Source organism: Pipistrellus hanaki, assembly GCF_964339955.1.
Source record: "Pipistrellus hanaki genome assembly, chromosome: 2".
Taxonomy (NCBI): domain Eukaryota; kingdom Metazoa; phylum Chordata; class Mammalia; order Chiroptera; family Vespertilionidae; genus Pipistrellus; species Pipistrellus hanaki.
This window is the reverse complement of record NC_140504.1, coordinates 112,091,142-112,113,118: the sequence shown is the minus strand read 5'-3', so window position 1 is coordinate 112,113,118 and position 21,977 is coordinate 112,091,142. Positions and strand designations below refer to the sequence as shown.

General features: G+C 37.7%; 1 protein-coding gene across 1 annotated transcript in view; it reads left to right on the top strand.

Annotated features, from left to right (window-relative positions):
- The window catches only part of GMDS (GDP-mannose 4,6-dehydratase), a 609,262-nt gene that overhangs the window by 133,011 nt on the left and 454,274 nt on the right, over positions 1-21,977 (top strand). Inside the window, exon 2 of the mRNA XM_084873318.1 lies at positions 13,004-13,048. Within this exon, the coding sequence (XP_084729444.1) occupies positions 13,004-13,048 (45 nt within the window). The remainder of the gene's footprint in view (positions 1-13,003; positions 13,049-21,977) is intronic.

Below are 21,977 nucleotides of genomic sequence, written 5' to 3'. Positions count from 1 at the left end.
GCCTTTGCAGCTGTGAGGCCTGAGCCCCGGGCCTTGCAGCCGCCAGGGCTCATGGTTGCTTGACCCCATGGCTGCCAGAGCCCCAGGCCTCACAGCCGCTAGGGCTCACAGCTGCCTGAGCACATGGCTGCTGTGAGCCCCAGGCCTTGTAGCCACTGGGGCTTTGTCCCGATGGACATCCAGAAGGCGTTCGCCCTAATTAGCATATTACCCTTTTATTAGTATAGATTATTGACTATATAACCCATGCTGGACTTTATATCCCCATAACTAGTTATACAAGTTTTAGTGTGTAATTAAATATTAGTACTTCTTAATCCCTTCCTTCTTAATCCCTTCCTTCTCAATTCTCCCTCCCATCTGGCAACCATCAGTTTGTTCTCTGTATCTAGGAGTTTGTTTCTGTTTTGTTTGTATACTTATTTTGTTTTTTAGATTCCACATGTAAGTGAAATCATATGGCATTTGTCTTTCTCTGACTTATTTCACTTGGCACAGTACTTTTTAAGTCCATCCATGTCTCAAATGGCAAGATTTGTTTCTTTTTTTTATGGCAGGGTAATATTTCGTTGTATATATGTACCATTTCTTCTTTATACAAATTGACTATTGATGGACACATAGGTTGCTTTAATATCTTGGCTATTGTAAATAATGCATTGAAAATAGGCGTACACATATACTTTTTTAAAAATATATTTTTTATTGATTTCAGAAAGGAAGGGAGAAGGAGAGAGAGATAGAAACATCAATGATGAGAGAGAATCATTGATTGGCTGCCTTCTGCATAACCCCTACTGGGGATCAAGCTCAACCTGGGCATGTGCCATGATGGGGAATCCAACTGTGACCTCCTGGTTCATAGGTCCATGATCAACCACTGAGCCACGCTGACTGAGTGGTACATTTATCTATTTGAATGCATGTTTTCGATTTCTTTAGGTAAATACCCAGAAGTGGAATTACAGGGTCACAGGGCAGTTGTAGTTTTAAATTTCTGAGGAAACTCCATACTGCTTTTTACAGTAGTTTCGCCAGATTGCATTCCTGTCAGTGGTGCACTAGGGTTCCCTTCCTCTGAATCCTCCCCAATACTTGTAGGTTGATTTAATGATGAAAACCATTCTGATAGATATGAGGTAATACCTAATAGTGGTTTTGATTTGCATCTCTCTGATTATTAGTGACATTGAACATTTTTAAAAATGTGTACTAGAGGCCCGGTGCATGAATTTGTTTGGGGGGGCGGGGTTCCAAGTGGGGTGGGAAGAGGACAGGATGTGATCAGCCCTCCAGGTGGGTGATGGAACACTCTTGCAGGCCCAGGATCCTGGTCTGTCCCACTGACATTCCTGCCAGTTGTCGGGAGTCACCTGGCAGCTGCTTTTATATCCTTCCTTGCGGAGCATTTAGGGAAGGGAAGAGGCTATGGTGCCTGAGACCAAATTCCAGGAGGCCAGCGGCACTGGCCTGTTCTCCGGAGATTGGACCTGCAGGACTACTGAGGGAGTGAGTGGCTGCTGCCAGGCTGGTGGACTGCAAGGATGGATCTGTGAGCTGAGCTGTTGTTCGGGTTGTTCTGGTTGTTCCAGTTGTTTGGTCATAATGATTATATATATATATATATACCCATATTATATATATATGTGTATGTATATATATATATGTATAATGTACATACACACACACATACATACATGCCATCTGTTTTTCCTCTTTGGAGAAGGTTCTAGTCAGGTCCTCTGCCCATTTTTAATTGGATTGTATGTCTTTTGGTGTTACATTGTTTTTTGTTTTTGTTTTTGTGTTTTTTTTTTCATATATTTTACATAATAAACTTTTGCCAGGTATGTCATTGGTGAATATCTTCTCCCATTTAGTCAGTTGTCTTTTTGTATTGTTGATGGTTTCCTTTGCTGTGCAAACACTTTTCAGTTTGATAAAGTAACATTTTTTTTGTTTGTTTCCCTTGCCTGAGGAGACATAGTAAAAAAAAATGTTATTAAGAAGTGTCAGAATGTTTACTGTCTATGTTTTCTTCTAGGAGTTTTATGGTTTCAGGTCTTCCATTTAAATCTTTAATTCATTTTGATTGTATTCTGCATATGTATAAGAAAATATATATCTGTATAAGAAAGTCGTCTAGTTTCATTTTACTTTATGAATTTGTCAGTTTTCCTAACACCATTAATTGAAGAGACTGTCTTACTCCATTGTATATTCTCACCTTCTTTGTAAGAAATTAATTGACCATATAGGTGTGGGATTACTTCTGCGCTCTCTGTTCTGTTCTATTGATCTGTGTGTCTGTTTTAATGCCAGTACCATGCTGTTTTGCTTACTCTAGACTTGTAGTACAGTTTGACATCAGGTGATGTGATACCTCCAACTTTATTTTTCTTCCTCAAGATTACTGTGACTATTTGGTGTTTTTTATGGAACCATTTTAGAGTTATTTGTTTTAGTTCTTTGAACAATGCCATGGGTATTTTTGTAGGTATTGTATTGAATCTATAGATTGCTTTGGGTATGGTGTATGAGCATGGTGAATTCTTCAATTTATTTGTGTTTTCAATTTTTTTCTTTGACTGTATTATAGTTTTCCAAGTATAGGTATTTTACCTTCTTGATTAAGTTTATTTATAGATATTTTTTTTCTTTGATACAATTGTAAGTGGGATTATTTTCTAATTTTTTTTCTGATACCCTGTTTTCCCGAAAATAAGACAGTGTCTTATATTAATTTTTGCTCCCAAAGATGCGCTAGGTCTTATTTTCAGGGGGTGTCTTATTTTTCCATGAAGAAGAATACAGTACACATTTATTGTTAAATGAAAATAAAGGAAATTTATTACCTGTATACGGTACGGTAATACGGTAGTAGGGTAGTTGTCAACACAAACCAGACAAACTGTGAATCCTACAGTATCAAGAATTTACTCATTTATTCAGTGACAATCATGTCATCATCTTCTGGAACATCATCATAACAATCCAATTCCTGAATTTCCAGGTGAATTTCTTGTGACTCCATTTCTTTCAGAATCAGTGGACCAAATCTCTCATGTGTAGCAATAGCACTGTCTTTAAATGAGTACTTCTTGTCAAGGTAGCCTGCTCGCAGTGCATTTGCAATGCAACTGTCAGTGATTTTCTCCCATGAATTCTTCACCCAAGTCACAACTTCTTGCAGTTTAGGTTTCACAGAGTTTCCACGCTGATTTCTCTCTATTCTATTTTCAATGTAGTCATTAATTTCCATGCGCAAATTGTCTTTGAATGGCTTGTTTATTGCAATATCAAGAGTTTGGAGATAGGCCGTCATTCCTGCTGGAATCATTATCTGATTATGGTAAATTAATTTTCATTCTGAGACAGAGCCTGGGAGGCCTTATTTTCAGGGTATGCCTTATATTTCACTCAGAAGTAAGTAGGTCTTATTTTCGGAGGATGTTTTATTTTCGGGGAAACATGGTAGTTCATTATCTATATACTAGAGGCCCAGTGCATGGAAATCCATGCACTGGAGTAGGGGGTCCCTCAGCCCAGCCTGCCGCCTCTCACAGTCTGGGAGTCCTCAGGGTCCAGAGATGACCAGTGATCGGGGGAAGGCGATATCCCCATCACACCTCTGCTGCTGCCACTGTGGCAGGGCAAGCCTCGGCTGGCCCTGGTTGCCTGAGTCTTGGGTGGCTCTAGGCGGCTGGGCAGCCACCATCCAAGGCTTGCCTGCACCTCGGGCTGGCTCTGGGTGGCTTGGGGGCTGAGGGGCATGGGGGACCTTGGAGGCAGGGCTGAGGGGACTGGGTGCCACCATCTTGTGGCTGTGGGCATTGCCATCTTTGCCATGGTGTGTCAGTTAGCATATTTTCTCTTTATTCGATAGGATATAAAAGGTTAAGCAACCATCCAACTGTGCAACTGGCCAGTAGGTATGATGAGCAATAACCACCAGGGGGCAGATGCTCAACAGAGGAACTGCCAAATTGTGGTGACTTGGCAGTGGTGGTTCTTGGGTATGCACCATGGAACCAGAGAGGAGAGAGCCTGATTCCTCATGGGGCCGTATGATTTCACCTTTGGTCATGGGTTATGTTGTTGATGGGGCACTGTCACTCCGAATCTGGTTTACTGCCCAGCTGTGGTGACTGCAGATGCCCTTTGAGCCACAGGTCCACCCCAGGTGTAGTTGGCCAGGGAGGGACTACAGGAGGTTGGCTCCAGGGCATGTCCAGCTGTCTTACCCAGTCCCTCCCCACCGGCTGCCTTCTAATTAATTTCCTTTCAATGTGCATGAATCCATGCACTGGGCCAGTAGTTGGTTGACAAAAATTCAACTGACCTCTAACTATTAATTTTGTATCCTGCTACTTTACTGAACTAATTTATCATTTCTAAAATTTTTTTGGTGGAGCCAAGAAATTATTTTTAAGCATAAAATTCACCAGTAATTTATTATTAACTTCTCTATAGCTCTATATAAATCTGTGTCAATGTAATTGAATCTCCAAGTTTAAAAACTTTCAGTTAATATATTATTTTTAAGTGAAAGGAGTTATTCACACCAGCACTTATTTGGACAGTGGGCGGATCTTTTGGAGGATTTCCACAGGATTGTGCTTCTTGTATTTTTAGTGTTTTTCCCACCTTGATTTCATGCTCAAATGTGGTGGTTTATTTTCCAGGGCACTTCTAGTAGAGAATAGATAAGTATAGTAGTATTTGATAGCTTTTTCTTTTTAATATACATAGCCTCACTACCCTCTGTCCATGGCTAATGCTTCTACTGGTATTCCTGATAGTAAAACATCTTGATTAGCTATACAGGTTAATATTTTCATCCTGTCCTTCTGTGGGTTGGCTAATGCTTGTGAAATAACTATAAGGCTAGGAAATGCCTGCCTTCCCAGAAACTTCTCAGAGCAATAGGGCAGGGACTAAATCTCTTATTTCCTTCCTGTCCTCTGTTCTATAACACCTGTGACCCAACGGAGTGTTTAATATTCATTAATCTGGGATACTTTGCATTGTTAATAAATTCTAAAGAGACCACATTTTATGTTAAAACACCTATAGGCCTGTCATTATGGAGTGATTGATCCCATTAGTGAAGCAAATTGCTATAGAAATAATTCACAAACACACACACACACACACACACACACACACACACACACAAACACACTTCAAGTCCTTGGGGAGTTTCTTGGTCTCAATTTACCTCAGGTTGTTCATTTGTAAAGTAGAGATAATAAAGTATTTGGAACATGCCTGCTATATCCTCAATGCTGCACAAGTGTTTATCTTTATTATTATTGTTACTTTTATCACCATATTTTGTACTAATAATAGGTCATTTTAGGACTTTTTTTCCTCTGAGGAAAAAACATTTCAGCACGAGTATCAAGAATGGCAGAGTGGGAGACAGAAAAACATGTGAGGCTAAGGGAGCTTACATTTAAATAAGAAAGTAAGTCAGTTGGATAAAGTGTTCTTTAAACATGCTTTTATTTATGTGGAGATGAATAGGTTAGCTCACCCTTGATGTGTCTTTGTATTATGTTCACCCAGCACACATGCAGGCTATTAATAAATGTCTCTGGACTTACTTTTGAGGTTTTTTTAAAAAAAATTTGGGACTGTTTGGAATATGTTTGTGCATTGTCCTCCCAATCAGTTAAAAAATTATCTTTCTATACCTTATTAAAAACTGTTTACTTTCTGCTCTGTTATTTTAACATTTAATCCCATTTTCTTTATTGCATTTGCCTAAACTACTACATAAATTTGCTTTACTATGTGGAATGAATGGTGTTAAGAATGCTGGGTTGTACAAATGTACCTGGAGCTTACATTGTGGTGCTTGCCCTCTTTTAAACTCAGAGTTCACAATGACCATTTGCAAACAGAAGGAATTGTGCATTTTAAACCAGGTTATTATGAAAGTTCTTCCACTGAACATCTGCTAACCTGTTTCAAAATATTTTTGAGTGGCTTTTATTGGAGATAAAAATTAGTCAATTTTACATATGTTCTAGATACTTATAAGAACAAATCACTTAGCAAAATACAGCTAGTAGAAAACTGTATAAAACATAAGAATGAATACTTTTCAGAAGTTATAAAATATGGTCACAAATATAAAAAATACTTTTCTTTCTCAATACTAATCCCAAACTGAAAGAAAAACATCAATTGTTTAACATCAAATTGGGGGAAAATATTTTCTAAAATTAAACTTGGGTAATTTCTTTCCTCTGTGAGATTTTTCACATGTAAATATTTTTGTCTTTTTTCTTTTCTTTTTAAAATCCCCACCCAAGCACATTTTCATTTATGTTTAGAGAGAGGGGATGGGGATAGGAGAGAGGGGGAAGGAAAGAAAGTGGAGAGAGAGAGATAAGAGAAAAGGAGGGAGGGAAAAGAAGACATTAATGTGAGAGAAACATCAATCAGTTGCCTCTTTCACATGCCCCAATCAAATCCACAACTTAGGCATGTGCCTTGACTGAAAATGGAACCCATGATATTTTGATGTATAGGAAGACACTCCTACCAACTGAGCCACACTGGCTCCAGTCTTTTGAAATTGAGCATGTTTGTGGGGAAACATTCAGGGCAATGGTTTACCAATATGTAAGGTGACCTTTCAGCTCATCATGATTTACTGGCATGTGTAGCGTTTGGCAGCAGAGCCGCTCTCTCTTCCTGTTGTATGTGTAAAAGGTGTGTGCACAACCACTGAGCACCCGCTTGAAGGGCTCACATTCGCCCTGGCAGACATTCAGAGTGAAGGGGTGTTACAGAAAGAGTATCTCAGCTGTTGGACACCATCAGTTCTTTATTGTTTTGGGTTTGTTGATCATGTTTCTAAATTGCTGTGCTCCTGTCTACTAGGAGGCTACTTCAAGGAAGTAGAAGTCAGTCTTTTGTTGACGGCAGCATTTATGAGAAAATAATTTTCAACTTTGAAGAATACAGGAGATAGGATATAATATATATATATATATATATATATATATATATATATATATATATATATGTTTTAAATATTGATGGTATTCTTGTCTTCAGTCAATCAGTTAATTATCACTCTCCTGATAATTGGTGGCTATGTTCTTTTTCTTCACTTGGTAATGCAAGGTATGTTTTACTTGGTTCTGAACTGTAGACATTCAACCAGTGTCTTCATCTTAGATCTTTTCTCTGTATATATAGTGAAAAATTCTGAAGTCTGAGGATCCGGAGACCTGCTTTTTGTTATTGTTCCTTTTTGTTCTTTGTGGGGGTACTGTGTGTGCTGCTTTCTAACTGTGACTGTACACTAAACATTTTGCTGTTTTTTGTATCTCAATTTCCTGATCTGTAAAATGAGAGAGTTGGATTAATTAATCCCTCTGGTCTTTTGAATTCTGTGAGTCTGACAGAAATTTTATTCAATGATTTGTGTTACAAACATGAGCCAGGTTAAAACACTTTTCAAATATAGTCTGCCTCTGGGCTTTTCACACTACTGTGGCTAATCTTTTTGGAAACTTTATTTTTAAGTCAAAATAGCACCCTTTGTTATTTACTTAGGTGTTTGCATTTTTCTTATTGGAGATATAGTTTGCTTTTATACTGTAATTGCAAGTAGCTGAAAAGATGCTTATTTTAGAGTAATTAGAATGCATAGCCTTCGAGAGCATAAAAGGTAGTGTAAGTAGTGCTTTCTTTTCTTACTGAAGAATGTTCTATTTCCTTATGCTTGAGATGAACTAAACAAAGAAATTCATTTTATTATGGCATGATTTCTTTAATCCAATACTTAGTCTATTCAAAGAAGCTGGGAAAAGATGCTTAAACAGAAACATACAATATAATTTAGTATGCAGTTCAGAGGGTCCACAGTCACAAATTGCATAGAAGAAAGTATCCTATTAATTTGTCCTTCTGGGCTGTAAGTTCACCCATGTTTGATGAGAGAGGAGAAATGCTAGTCTTTTTCTCTGCAGGAAGATAGTCTCCCTGGCCTACGCATGTTTGGATGTGGATTTGAGATGAGGGTTGTTTATGCTTTTTCAGTTTTCTGTGGCCATTGGGAGAAGGGGAAAACTTCTGTTTTTCATCAGCATTTTATAGATGTGAAGTCTAAGGTAATTTTCATACTGCAGCCAAGATATGATTTAACTAATTGTAGAATTATGGCCCCCCTACTTTTTTTTAAATTTTGTCTTGATTGTTGAAAGTATTACAGATGTCCCTTTCCCCCTCTACATTGACCCCTCCACCTTGCTTCTTCCCCCTCCCCCCATAGGCCTTGACTATACTATTGTCTGTGTCCGTGGGTTATGCGTATATGATATAAGTTCTTTGGTTAATCTCTTCCTATGCCCCTCCACTTCTCTCTGATATACATCAGTCTATTGCATCTCTAGATCTATTTTGTTCATCAGTTTATTTTGTTCACTAGATTCCACATATATAAGTGAGATCATGTGTCATTATGCTGTTAATATTTGACAAAGGAGGTAAGAGCATACATTTGAATAAAGTCAGTCTCCAATAAATGGTGTTGGGAAAATTCTATAGGTACATGCAAAAACAAAACAAACAAACAAACAAAAAAAACCAACACGAAACTAGACCACCAATGTACACCATACACAAAAACAATCTTAAAATGGATAAGAGAATTAAATGTAAGCTGTGAAACCATAAAAATCCGTGAAGAAACCGTAGGCAACAAAATATCAGACATCTCATGTAGCAGAATTTTCACTGATACAATGCCTATGGCAAGAGAAACAAAAGAAAAAATAAACAAATGGGACTATATCAAACTACAAAGCTTCTGCACAACAAAAGAAACCCGTATCAAAATGAAAAGGGAATTTACTGTATGGGAGAACATATTTGCCAATGATACACCTGATAAGGGGTTAATTTCCAAAATATATATAGAATTTATACAACTCAATACCAAGAAAACAGACTATCCAATTAATTGATGGAATTTCTCTTAATTTTTATGGCTGTTTATTTGGAACATTTCTGAGTACTTGTGAAAGGCGAAGAACAGAGATACCTATGGGGACAGTATATACCAGGCACACCTAAATTTGGTCCTTTTGAAACTTGGGCAGTGGCCCTGCTCCCTTGGCTCTAGAGGCCAATACATACACCCACCACCAATTAAAGTTTACCCGCAAACAACACCACACTGCTCCCTAAGTAGTGCATGTACCTAAATGAGACCTGAGAAATTTCAGACGCTATGCCCTATCTTCTCTTTTGAACTCTGGAGAGTTCCAAAATTACAAGACATCTCTGAGTTTGGGTTACCTGATTAAAATTAGAAGCACTGTTAAATCCATAAAAATACTCTGTAATGGAAAATGACTAAATCAATTTGGTTTAAAATGAATACGCTTATTTTCTTATTTTGTTGAGTTCAAATGCGTTTTGGTATGTCCTAGTAGAGAAGAAGGTGAGGAAGGAAGCTGTTTTCTAGGTCAGAGTAATGGGAGATGTGGATTCCCATCCTGGCTTCGTCTCTAGTGTGATGTTAGGCAAGTTGGCTAACCTCCATGTGCCTTAGTTATCTCAGATGCCAAGTGGCAGCTTGCCTTCTAGGCCGAGTTCTTGTAAAAATGAGAAAATATTTCTGTCTTGAAAATGTTAAAGCCATGGTGATTACTTAAAACTATGTAGCATTTAATATGAAATGGATACTCTTAATAACCACGTGCAAAATTAAATTTAAGAGTCACAATTGGGACATTATTTCTCCAATTAAAGTTTTCTGTAATAGGGATTGAACCCTGGCTGGAATTTGTATCAGACTAATTGTGTTCATAGTGAATGAGTTAGAAATTTAGTCCATGAGTTCCTTGCTTTCTGAGGAGTTGGATGTGAGAATTCAGTATTGGTTGCAGGTTCTCAGTTATCATGGCATTAGTCATTAGTCTAACAACCTTGTTCTTCTAGAGGAGTTAGAAACAGTAATCCCTCTGGCTTGGGGGATGCTTATCTGTTTAGATTCCCTGTCTCCAAGCGGAGTCCCCTCAGGGACCTGGGGAGAGGACGAAGGGAGGCCCACTGGGCTCCCTGGGACAGAGACCAGGAGACCTCGCTGTGTTCTACTTCCCACTCATTGTGCTGCCCAGGCCCTATCACTTGGGAGGCCTGCCAAGGAAGTGAGGAGGAAGCACATGCCACTACTGGTTCAGAATGTTCCAGCACAGTTGGAAAGTTTGAGATGTGGCCTGGGTGAGAAGAACAAGACCTTATTGACAGGGTTCAGTCTTGTCAGGTCTGTTTCACATCAGCTTTCTACATAATCAGAGCTCTCTTGCCCCCATGGGCCTTTAGCACTTTCACCTCTGTCTCAAAAAATACAAGAAAACTAACACTTTCAGTGCAACTGTGTTAGAACATAAAGCATTTTAACTTTTTATTCCAAGAGAAATTATAAAATGTGAAATGTTTGGTGTTGCTTCAAAATGATAACACCAACAAAATAAAACAAAAATGCATACTTCTTAGGCTTTCCCACTTACCGTAACAGTAGTCATCTTACTCTAAATGCTTTTTCTATTAAACTGTTTTCTTATTGATCACTTTGTAAGAGTACTGACTATTCTCACATTTCCGATGATCATGGAGAATGATTTGGCTTGTCCTGGTCAGAATTATTTAACCCCCTTATCTGATTTAGTTTGTATATTGGATATATAAAAATTATGCAATTGTGTATATTTTAAGATTGAAAGGAAAAGGAATATGCTAAACTGCTTTTCTTTTTCTCCACTTGAGTCTGCCAAACCAGAATATTTACATCAAAATGTCAGAAGAAAATCTACTGGAAGTTTTAGTGAGCCACAGAGTATATTCCCTGTATGCCTTGCCTAGTCATCTTGCTTAAATTTATGCATGACTTCTGAATTAAGTAGTAAATAGTCTCTGGGCAGTTCTATCATTTTCCAGAACTTGTAGGTGTCTCCAAATCAAATAATGGTAATAATAAGAACCTTTCTTTTTCCTGGTATATTAGATAAGAACTTTTGAAGTTAAATGGATTATTTTAAGCTTTTTGTTGTTGTTTATTGCTTGTTTGTTTTTAATCCTCACTTGAAGATATTTTTCCCATTGCTTTTCTGAGAGAGTAGAAGCAGGGAGAGGAAAGAGAGAGACATTGATGTGAAAGACATACATCCATTGCTTGCTTCTCGCATGAGGGATTGAACCTGCAACCCAGGCACATGCCCTTGATCATGAATCAAACCTATGACCCTTCAGTACACAGGCCAATGCTCCAACCATTGAGCCACACAGACTAGGGCTAAGCTTTTTTTAAACAGAGGAAATCAAAGAAGACCTGAATATTCCCAGCTATTTTTGAGTAAACAGATTTCTATTAGTTGGAGCCTCCCATTTTTCTGGGCATCTGGATGGGATGGAGAGGACCCAACTGGACCAAAAATAGAAGAGCAGTTACAGGATTGCTTTCAAAACGTCTGTGCAATTCATTTTCTGAGCAAGGCTGGTGACTTTTTGTAATACCTCTAGAATGGCGATTTCTCATACTTTCTGTACCTGCCAGTGACACATGGAATATATTACTTAAATGGACCACTCTTACCTAGAAAATTTTAAATGAATTATAAAAAAATGGTTGAAATCCCTGTGTTTAGTCAGACACCCTTAGGCACTTTTTTTGTTTTTAATCTTCACCAGAGGACATATTTAGAAAGACAAAAGGTGAGAGTGAGAGTGGGAGAGGGAGAGAGAAAGATAAAAAGAGAGAACCATTGGTTGCCTTTTGTGCATGCCCCAACCAGGGATCCAACCTACAACCCAGGAATGTGCCCTGGATGGGAATCTGGCAACCTTTTGGTGCATAGGTCAGCATTCAACCTACTGAGCTACATTGGCTGGGCTAGACACCCTCATTTAATGTAGAGATTAACTGCATGGTTTAAGATGTATACACATTAAGTATTTATTATTTTATTAAAAAGATGAACAATTTTCTTTTAAGTTTGTGTGCACGAACACAGCTATTTAGTGATAATAATACAAATCTGAACATGTCTACCACCCTCACACCCTGACCTCCACCTCAAAATCCTTTCTGTAGTGACTTTACAGAATCCTTGGATTAGAAGCAACTTCTCACTATGCCTGGAAGGCCTCCCTACAAAGGCGCTCTCCTTCTTCCTATCCACCAAGGTGTCTTTTCTATGATGTCAATACCCTGGTGTTCTCTGCCTCCTCCTCACACTCACCCTGCTCTCTCCTCAAACCTCTGTAACCACTTTCTCATCCCTTCCCCAAAGATACCTTTTAGCAACTCTCAGAATTAGAGTTTTGTTTTACCAAGACTTTCTACTTTGCCTCACATATTTTGTATATTTTACATGCGTGGTTTTTAAGCTTTTTTATCTCATGGCATATAAACAAATTGTTTAAATTCTGTGGCAAAAATACTTTTGCTGATGTGTCAAAAAATAGGTATAATTTTGATTCATTCATACAGGATGGCTATTGTGTTGGCTGTTGCCATTTTTTTATTTGACAATCTAAGGGAAAAGAGTTTGGTGACCCAAACTAAATAGTTAGATATTGCATGTTTTAAAAATTATTGGAGTACATTAGTTGAAATTTGCTGTTTTAGATGCTAGTGTGGCCAAACCTAACTCTAAATCCATCTCCTTCTGAAGCATCATGTTCTTTCTTTAGTCCCATGTTAACCCCCTGGATTTTAGCTTATTTCTCTGTATGACAATGATAACACTTTACTGTGCATTCAGATGAAATAATTATGAAAATGTATTGTCAACTGTGGGGCACCTTTTAGTGTTTACCATCTTTATCTGTATTACTTTTATTTTATTTGCCATGATTCATAATTTAAATTTATAGAGCCTCTTAAATGCTTTCCTCAAAACTCCATGTCTTGGCTGCCTTCTTGACTGGCCATGATGGGACTGATGTTTTTCAATTTTCCTTCTCTTCCCAGGATGGTTCATACTTGGCTGAGTTCCTGCTGGAGAAAGGCTATGAGGTGAGTGACTCAGTGAGCAAGCACAGGCTGGTGGAGTCACTCGGACACAGTGGCCTCCCTCTTCCTCTGCTGCCGTCCTCCTGTGTGTGTTTTCCACTGAAACTCTGATAACAAATCATTATCAGGGGAAGAATGTGCCTTTTGGCTTGTAACCATGCCAGCTCATTGTGCTGTTTATCTACTAGTGAGCACTGGTGGCTTCCCCTGTTCCTTAGTGTTTAACTGCTCTGCACGCTTCCCACATTCTCAGATAAAGCAGCAACCTGTGTAAGCTAACAGCTATAACATCATTAGGGTTAATTTACGATGTGATGTGTTACATAAAAAAGTTCCACTCACAGTGAAGTCACTTAATTCGGAAATTACACAGAGCAATAAAAACCAAGTTGATCTCAGGCAAACTTAAATGAAAAATTAACACTTACTGATTTTGCTTTCTGAAAGGTAGCCATATAATTTATGGAAGCTGAAACTTTGGGGTTTGTTACTATCATCATCATTTTATTGCTATCTTCTTTTTCTCCTCCTTCTTCTCCTTCAACAATGCCTGCTTTCTTTAAAAGAAGCAAGGGTACTGTATTTTAAATTTGATACAGCTTTGTGTGTATGCCTTACCTTTATAGAAACCAGTTTTCAGATATGCTTATCTATATAAATTCATGTTATACAGAGAACAAAAACCTGCAGAGTGATCCATATGCGCTGGCCTGATTTGGGAGTTTTTACATTAATCATTTTGGATTCTCTGTTTATCCCAATTGGAAGTGCATTGCTCTATATGTAAATGGGCAAACACCAACAAGGAACTTGGCATCTAACCATCAAAAGGATTTGAAGGAAACTTATTACTTTAACTCATAATCCTTTCTGAGAGCCTTGACTTTTAGACTTTAAGAAGTCAGTGGTGGGGTGTGTGTGAGGAGACATATGTACTACTATTTGTACTACCTTAAACAATAAAATAAAATTAAATTAAAAAAAGAAAGAAAAAGAAGTAATGGCAGGTATGTTTAGTACCTTTTGTACCCTTATCTAATAGCTATTTCTGCATCTTGTAATAATATGAGAATAAGGCCATGTAATTATGAGTGTATTATACATGTACACATATGTTTATATATGTAGATTCCTACTATAATTGAGTGATAGACACATATTCTAAAGAGCAACAGATTTTAGAATAGATTATATGTCATTTAGAAGAGTTTTTTTTTTTTAGGTGCAGACTTTTTAAAAATATATACTTTTATTGATTTTAGAGAGAGAGGAAAAGAGAGTAAGAGATAGAAACAAAAATGAGAGAGAAATATCAACATTGATCCATCGGCTGCCTCCTGCACATTCCTTACTGGGGATTTATACTGCAACCTATGCATGTACCCTGACCAGGAATCTAACTGGTGACCTCTTAGTGCATGGGTTGACATTCAGTCACTGAGTCACACCAGCCAGACCAGAATGGTTTTTATTCAGGGTAGATTAACATAATCTTTCAGTAAATCTAAAAGGAAAGGTGTGACAGAGAGACCTTGGACAAACAAGGTGTCTTTGGTAGCTAGAGAGGAGTTAGTGTTTGGGTTGTGTAATGAGTAAAAGAGAAGGTGCTGAGTAATAATTTATGAGCTCAGAACATGCTATTTGAAAATCTGGCACCTTGACATAATGGATATTTTAGATGAAGGAGTCTGAGAAAATGGCAGAAGTTTCTCCTGTAAATCTGTCTTTGTCTGTTTAATGTAGAGGAGGGAAAATTTTTCCTTCAGCCTCCTAGGGTCCCTGGCTGGGTCTGAAAATTAAATTGAAAAGCAAACAAATTTATTTAATAAAAGTTTTATACAACAGGAAGCTTTCATGAGGAACTGAAGATATGAAGTATTGAAACCTAAGTATTTTTATATTAGGTTTGATGGAGAGGGGACAGTCATGGAGAAGTATGGTAGGTTGAGAATTGCAAGGTAAGTGTAGTACACTGGGGGAAACCAAATCCTATTTGTTTTTGGATATTAGAATGCTCCTTTTCTCTGTGTGTAGAGAAATCACCTTTTACATGAGGGCTCTATGACTGCTTCAAGGGAAAGGGCAGGGGGAAGATCAGAGTGGCCATCCTACTTCTGCCATTTCCTAAAACTCCTTCAGCCTAAATTACTCAGTATGCTAAGATGCCCTATTTCTAGGCAGTGTTCCCTGAACCACATTGTTGTCATCACAGTTGTGGAAGAGAGAGGTGGTACATCAGAAGGAATGCTCTGACTGCATTGATGTTAGGGTCTACTTACAAGGTGGGCACAGGGGACTGAGATGAGGAAGGTGGGAATAAAGAGTGTCTGTAGCTAGTCCAGAGAAAAAGGAATGGCCTTGTGAGGTATGGTGGGCTCTGTGACAAGTGTTGGACTAATGATAGGATCTGGTGTCTGTGTTAGGTGGTGGACAAGTGATGGGGCCTAGTGTCTGTGATAGATGGTGGACTAGTGACAGGCCTGATGTCTGTGATAGCTGGTGGACAGTTTCTAGGATAGGTGGTGGACTGGTGATTGGGCCTGGTCTCTGTGATAAATGGTTGACTAATATTCAGATTTGTGGACTAGTGATCAGTCATGTTGGTTCCTCTGGATGTGCTGGATGGTAAACATTCTCAAGTATTTGTCTTCCACTGGAATTTGAAATTTTAAGAGCAGATCAGATTCTGATAAAGATAGACAATAGAAGGCCCAGTTGGCAAGTCACAGTCAGTGGGTGTCATGAGTCATTGGAACAATGATTGGCAAGAGAAGAGAGGTTGAGGAGTGAGATTCCCTAATGTGATATAAAGAAATATATAGACAATACAGAGGTACAAAGCATAACCAGAAATGAAATGTGAGTTATGTAGGAATGAGGTAAAGAGGTTTCTACCAAAAATGTATTCAGTTTTAATAGGCTACTGTCTGCAGTTTGAAGAGATTGATAAAATTGGAGAATAAGTATTGAAAGGAATAAGTATTGCTAGTAGCACAGGCTCTATCTTTCTGTTTTAGATCAAAGTAAATATGAGAGTGATTTTTTGAAGAGGCTACATTGGAAAATTTCCAGAATTATTAGTCAGCAGTGCCTGGTTGCTCAAGACCATGAGCAAAATAACAGGGTTATTAAATAGCATGTCATAGGATAAGAATAGGATACGTATCTACAAGACAGGGTCAACATCAGCAATTTTGGATGGGCATAGACTTCTAATTCAGCATGTGCTCAATTTTCAATGTGCATCAGAATCTTCCAGAGCCCTTTGTAACACAGATGGCTGACTCAAAGGTCTGGAATCTGCTTTTCTTTTCTTTTTTTTTCCTTAAAATATATTTTTATTGATTTTGTACAGAGAGGAAGGGAGAGAGATAGAGAGTTAGAAACATCGATGAGAGTCATCGATCAGCTGCCTCTTGCACACCCCCTACTGGGGATATGCCCACAACCAAGGTACATGCCCTTGACCGGAATCGAACCCGGGACCCTTCAGTCCCCAAGCCGACGCTCTATCCATTGAGCCAAACCAATCTCAGCTGGAATCTGCTTTTCTAATGAGTCCCTAGTTGTAACTGATGCTGCCCTCCTGGGTACTACAGTTTGAGAACGAGTGCAAATTAAAGATTCAGATGAGATCATTAAATCATAAGATAATTTGTGGGGACTTGCTTCTCTGAGTTTTCATATGATTTTGAATCTGAACTTTGTATAAGGAATATCGCTAGGCTCAAAAGTAACTGCAAACAATATTCTTTGGGGCAGCAATGTATAAGCAGGAGCAAATAAACACTGAGAAGAAGAGCTATAAATTCTATGAATAGGCAATACTGAAGCTGAGTTCTTAGAAAACAGAGGGGCAGACTTTAACTAGCTAGCAAGCAAGGTCAGTCTTTTATTGTGAAAATGGGGAAGCAACAGTCAGCTGAAGGGAGGCAAGTTGAAGAATAGATGGGTGGTTGGGTAGGATGATGGGCCTGCATGGGCAAGAATAAACTCGGTAGAAAGTTAACATAACACAATTAAATATACCTCTTTACTCCTTTTTAGTAAAAAAGAAAACAACAACCAACAAAGTAAAAGTATAAAAAGGTTGGCTAATCTTAAAGTAAAAACATACATCAGCAAACAACTTGAAAAGGAATGTCATATATTAATAGATTGATTAGTCTATATTAAATACCTTGTATGAGTTCACACATTAGATACAAAGCTGTTGGACATAATTACCTAATTTGGCCCCTGAAATCCTCCCATCTAGTCATGTTTTGAATGAACTATTTTCACGTGAAAAAGTGAAGGAATGCTTCATCCCTCGACTAGTTCTCAATGAGAAGAGACTCTATTTGAAGGTTTAAAGTTGCAGTTTTAAATCTTGATTGTTTCTTGAATTTTTATCGAGATTAAATATTAAGGAAAGCATAAAGAGAATGGGTCTAACTCTAGTTCATTATTTATACAATATCTATAGGTGCCACTCATGATGAGGAAAACACTAAGAATTGTCAGGTTTTATAGAATATCACCCTTTAAAATGTTATATATTTGCTCTTTAAAAAAATAAAGAAAAGAGGAACAAACTTATAAAGAATAGAATGGATATAATTTAATTGTAAATGTATTAAAATCTCTAATCAAAAGACATGGTATAGCTGCATGGATTAAAAAACAAGACCCACCCTGGCCAGGTTGGAGCGTGGTCCCATATACCAAAAGGTTGTGGATTTGATTTCTGGTTAGAGCACATATCTAGGTTATGGGTTTGATCCCCGGTCAGGGTGAGTATGGGGCAACCAATTGATGTTTTTCTCTCTTCCTTCCTCTTTAAAATCAATTTGAAAAGAAACCTCACATATCCTTGAGGTTTCTTTTATTTTATTTTATTTTATTTATTTATTTTTTAATATATTTTATTGATTTTGTACAGAGAGGAAGGGAGAGAGATAGAGAGTTAGAAACATCGATGAGAGAGAGTCATCGATCAGCTGCCTCTTGCACACCCCCTACTGGGGATATGCCCGCAACCAAGGTACATGCCCTTGACCGGAATCGAACCCGGGACCCTTCAGTCCCCAAGCCGATGCTCTATCCATTGAGCCAAACCGGTCTCGGCTTGAGGTTTCTTTTTTAAAAAAAGAAAATACCTATTTATATGTTGTCTACAAAAGGACTACCTCAGAACAAAAGACACACGGATGAAGTAAAAGGATGGAAAAAGATACTTCATGGAAATGGTAACAACAAAAAAATGTGTGGTAGATATATTTGTACCAGGCAAAACAGACTTTCAAACAAAGGTTATAATAAAAGACAAAAAAGGACAATACATAACAATTGAGGGATCAATCCAACAAGAGGATATAATTCTTGTACACATTTTGCATCCAACATAGGGTCATCTAAATATACAAAGCAAATTTTCATGGACATAAATGGAGAGATTGAAAGTTCTACAGTCATAGTAGGGAATGTGAACACCCATTGACATCAATGGATACATTTTCTAGACAAAACCAACAAACATATAGTGGCCTTAAATTATATACTAGATCAGGTGTATTTAATTGATAGTTTCAGAGCATTTCATCCCAAAAAACAGAATATACATTTTTTTCAAGGGACATTTTCCAGGATGGATCACATGTTAGAATACAAAATGTGTCTCAATAAATTTAAGAAGATTGAAATCAGACCAAGCATCTTTTCTGACCATATGGTATGAAACCGGAAATCAATTAAGAGAAAAAAGCTGAAAAGCACACACGGAGGCAAAATAACATGTTAATAACAATGAATGTGTTAACAAGAACAAGGAAGAAATCAAAAGATACCTTGATACAAATGAAAACGAGAACACAGCAACCCAAAATCTATGGGACACCAATAAAAGCTGTCTTAGTAGGGAAATTCATAGTATTATATGACTACCTCAGGAAACAAGAAAATTTTTAAATGGACAAAATAGCATTACTCTTAAAAGAACTTGAAAAAGAAAAAAGCACAAAGTGAATAGAAAGAAGAGAATAATAAAGATGAGAGTGGAAATAAAATAGAGTCTAAAATATAATACAAATGGTCAATGAAACCAAGAACTAGTTCTTTGAAAAGATAAACAAATTGATGAACCTTTAACTAGACTCATCAAGGAAAACACAAGACCCAAGGAAAATCAGGAATCAAAGAGAACTAACAAATAACAACACAGAAATACAAAGAATTATAAGAAAATATTACAAGCAACTTTATGCCACAAATTGGATATTCAGGAAAAAATGAATAAAGTCCTAGAAACATACAATCTTCCAAAACTGAATTAAGACAAAACAAGAAATCTGACCAGACTGATTGCAACTAAGGAAATTGAAACAGTAATAATAATAATAAAAAAAGTGCCTACAAAAAAAGTCATAGACCATATGGCTTCATGGGTGAATTTCACCAAACATTAAAAGAAGAACTAATACATGTCCTCAAACTATTCCAAAAAATTCAAGAGGAGGGAAGACTCCCTAACTTATTTTACAAGGAGACCTGCATTATCCTAATTTCAAAACCAAATTAACACTAAAAAGAACATTATAGGCCGATGTCCCTGACAAACATAGATGCAAAAACCCTCAACAAAATATTAGCAAATTGAATTCAGCAATACATTAAAAAGATCACACATTATGATCAAGTGGGATTTATTCCTGGTACACAAAGTTAGTACAATATCTGGCAATCAGTTAATGTGATACAATACATATTCAAAATGAAAGATAGAAATATTTGATCATATCAGTTGATGCAGAAGAAGCATTTGATAAAATGTAGCACCCATTTATAATGAAATTTCTCAGCAAAGTGGGAATAGAACATATTTCAATATAATAAAGACTCACATGACAAACCCATAGCTAACATACTCAAAGGGCAAAAATTGCAAGCATTTCTCTTAAGATCGGGAACAAGACAGGAATGTCTACTTTCACTACCATTATTTCACAAAGTAGTCTAAGCCATGGCCACAACAATCAGACAACAAGAAGAAATAACAGGTATCCAAATTAGAAAGGAGGAAGTAACAGTCATTATTTTCTTATGACATGATATTGAATATATAGAACTACTAGAATTTATAAAGGAATTTAGTAAAGTAGTAGGATACAAAAGAAATATTTAGAAATTGGCTGTATTTTTATATATTAACTAGAGGCCTGGTGCATGAAATTTGTGCACTTGGAGGGGGGTATCCTTCAGTCCAGCCTGCACCCTCTCCAATCCAGGACCCCTCGACATCCCTCTTACTGCTGGCTCCCAACTGCTTGCCTGCCTGCCTGATTGCCCCTAACTGCTTCTACCTGCCAGACTGACCATCCCCTAACCACTCCTCTGCCAGCCTGATTGATGCCTAACTGCTCCCCTGCCAGCGTGATTGCCCCCAACTGCCATCCCCTGCAGGCCTGGTCACCTCCAACTGCCCTCCCCTGCAGGCCCAGTCCTTCTCAACTGCCCTCCCCTTCAGGCCTGGTCTCCCCCAACTGCCCTCCTTACAGGCTGGTTGCCCCCACTATCCTCCCCTGCCGGCCCAGTTGGCTCTAACTGCCCTCCCCAGCTGGTCTGGTCACCCCTAACTGCCCTCCCCAGCTGGTCTGGTAACCCCTAACTGCCCTCTCCTGCTGGCCTGATCGTCCACAACTACCCTCCCCTGCCATCCATCTTGTGGCAGCCATATTTGACCACATGGGGTGGCCATCTTGTGTGAGGGTGTGAGGGTCAATTTGCATATTACCTCTTTATTATATAGGATAATTAATCACTAGAAAGGGAAAGTAAGTAAACAAACTATTCAATTACAATTGAATGAAAAAAAACAAAACACCACATAGGAATACATTTAGCCAAGTAGATAAAAAGACTTGCACTTGGGCAATTATAAAATAATGGGGAAAGAAATTGAAGAAGATAGAAATAAATGGAAGCATATACCATTCTCATGGGTAAAAAGAATTAACATTATTAAAATGTCCATACTACCCAAAACAATCTATAGTTCAATGTAATCCTTATTAAAATACCAAAGGCATATTTCACAGAACTATAACATAAATAAAAATTTTATATGGAACCACAAAAAATACCCAATAGCTACAGCAATCTTGAGAAAGAACCAAGACAGAGGTATTATACTACCTAATACCAAAATGTTCTAGAAAGATATAGTAATCAAAATAGCATGGTATTAACATAAAAACATACATAGATCAATGGAACAGAATAGAGAACCAAGAAATAAAGCCATGACTATATGATCAATTAATACTTTACAAAGGAGATGAGAACATACAGGGGGATAAAGACAGTCTGTTCAATAAATGGTGTTGGGAAAATTGAACAATATATGCAAAAAAGTGAAACTAGACCACCTTCTTACAGAACATACAAGAATAAACTTGGAATGGATTAAAGACTTAATCCATTAAAGACTTAAGTGTAAGACTTGAAATCATAAAACCCCTAGAAGAAAACATAGGCAGTAAAATTTCTGACATTTCTTTTTTTTTTTTTTTTTAATATATTTTATTGATTTTTTACAGAGAGGAAGAGAGAAGGATAGAGAGTTAGAAACATCGATGAGAGAGAATCATCGATCAGCTGCCTCTTGCACACCCCCTCCTGGAGATGTGCCTGCAACCAAGGTACATGCCCTTGCCCGGAATTGAACCTGGGACCCTTCAGTCCGCAGGCTGATGCTTTACCCACTGAGCCAAGCCAGCTAGGGCCTGACATTTCTAATTGCAATAATTTTTCTGATTTATCTCCTCTAGTAAGGGAAACATAAAGGAAAGTAAAAAAATGGGACTACATCCCACTTAAATTGTTTTGCATAGCAAAGGAAACCATCATCAAGACAAAGACATCCAATTGAGTGGGAAAAGATATTCACTAATGA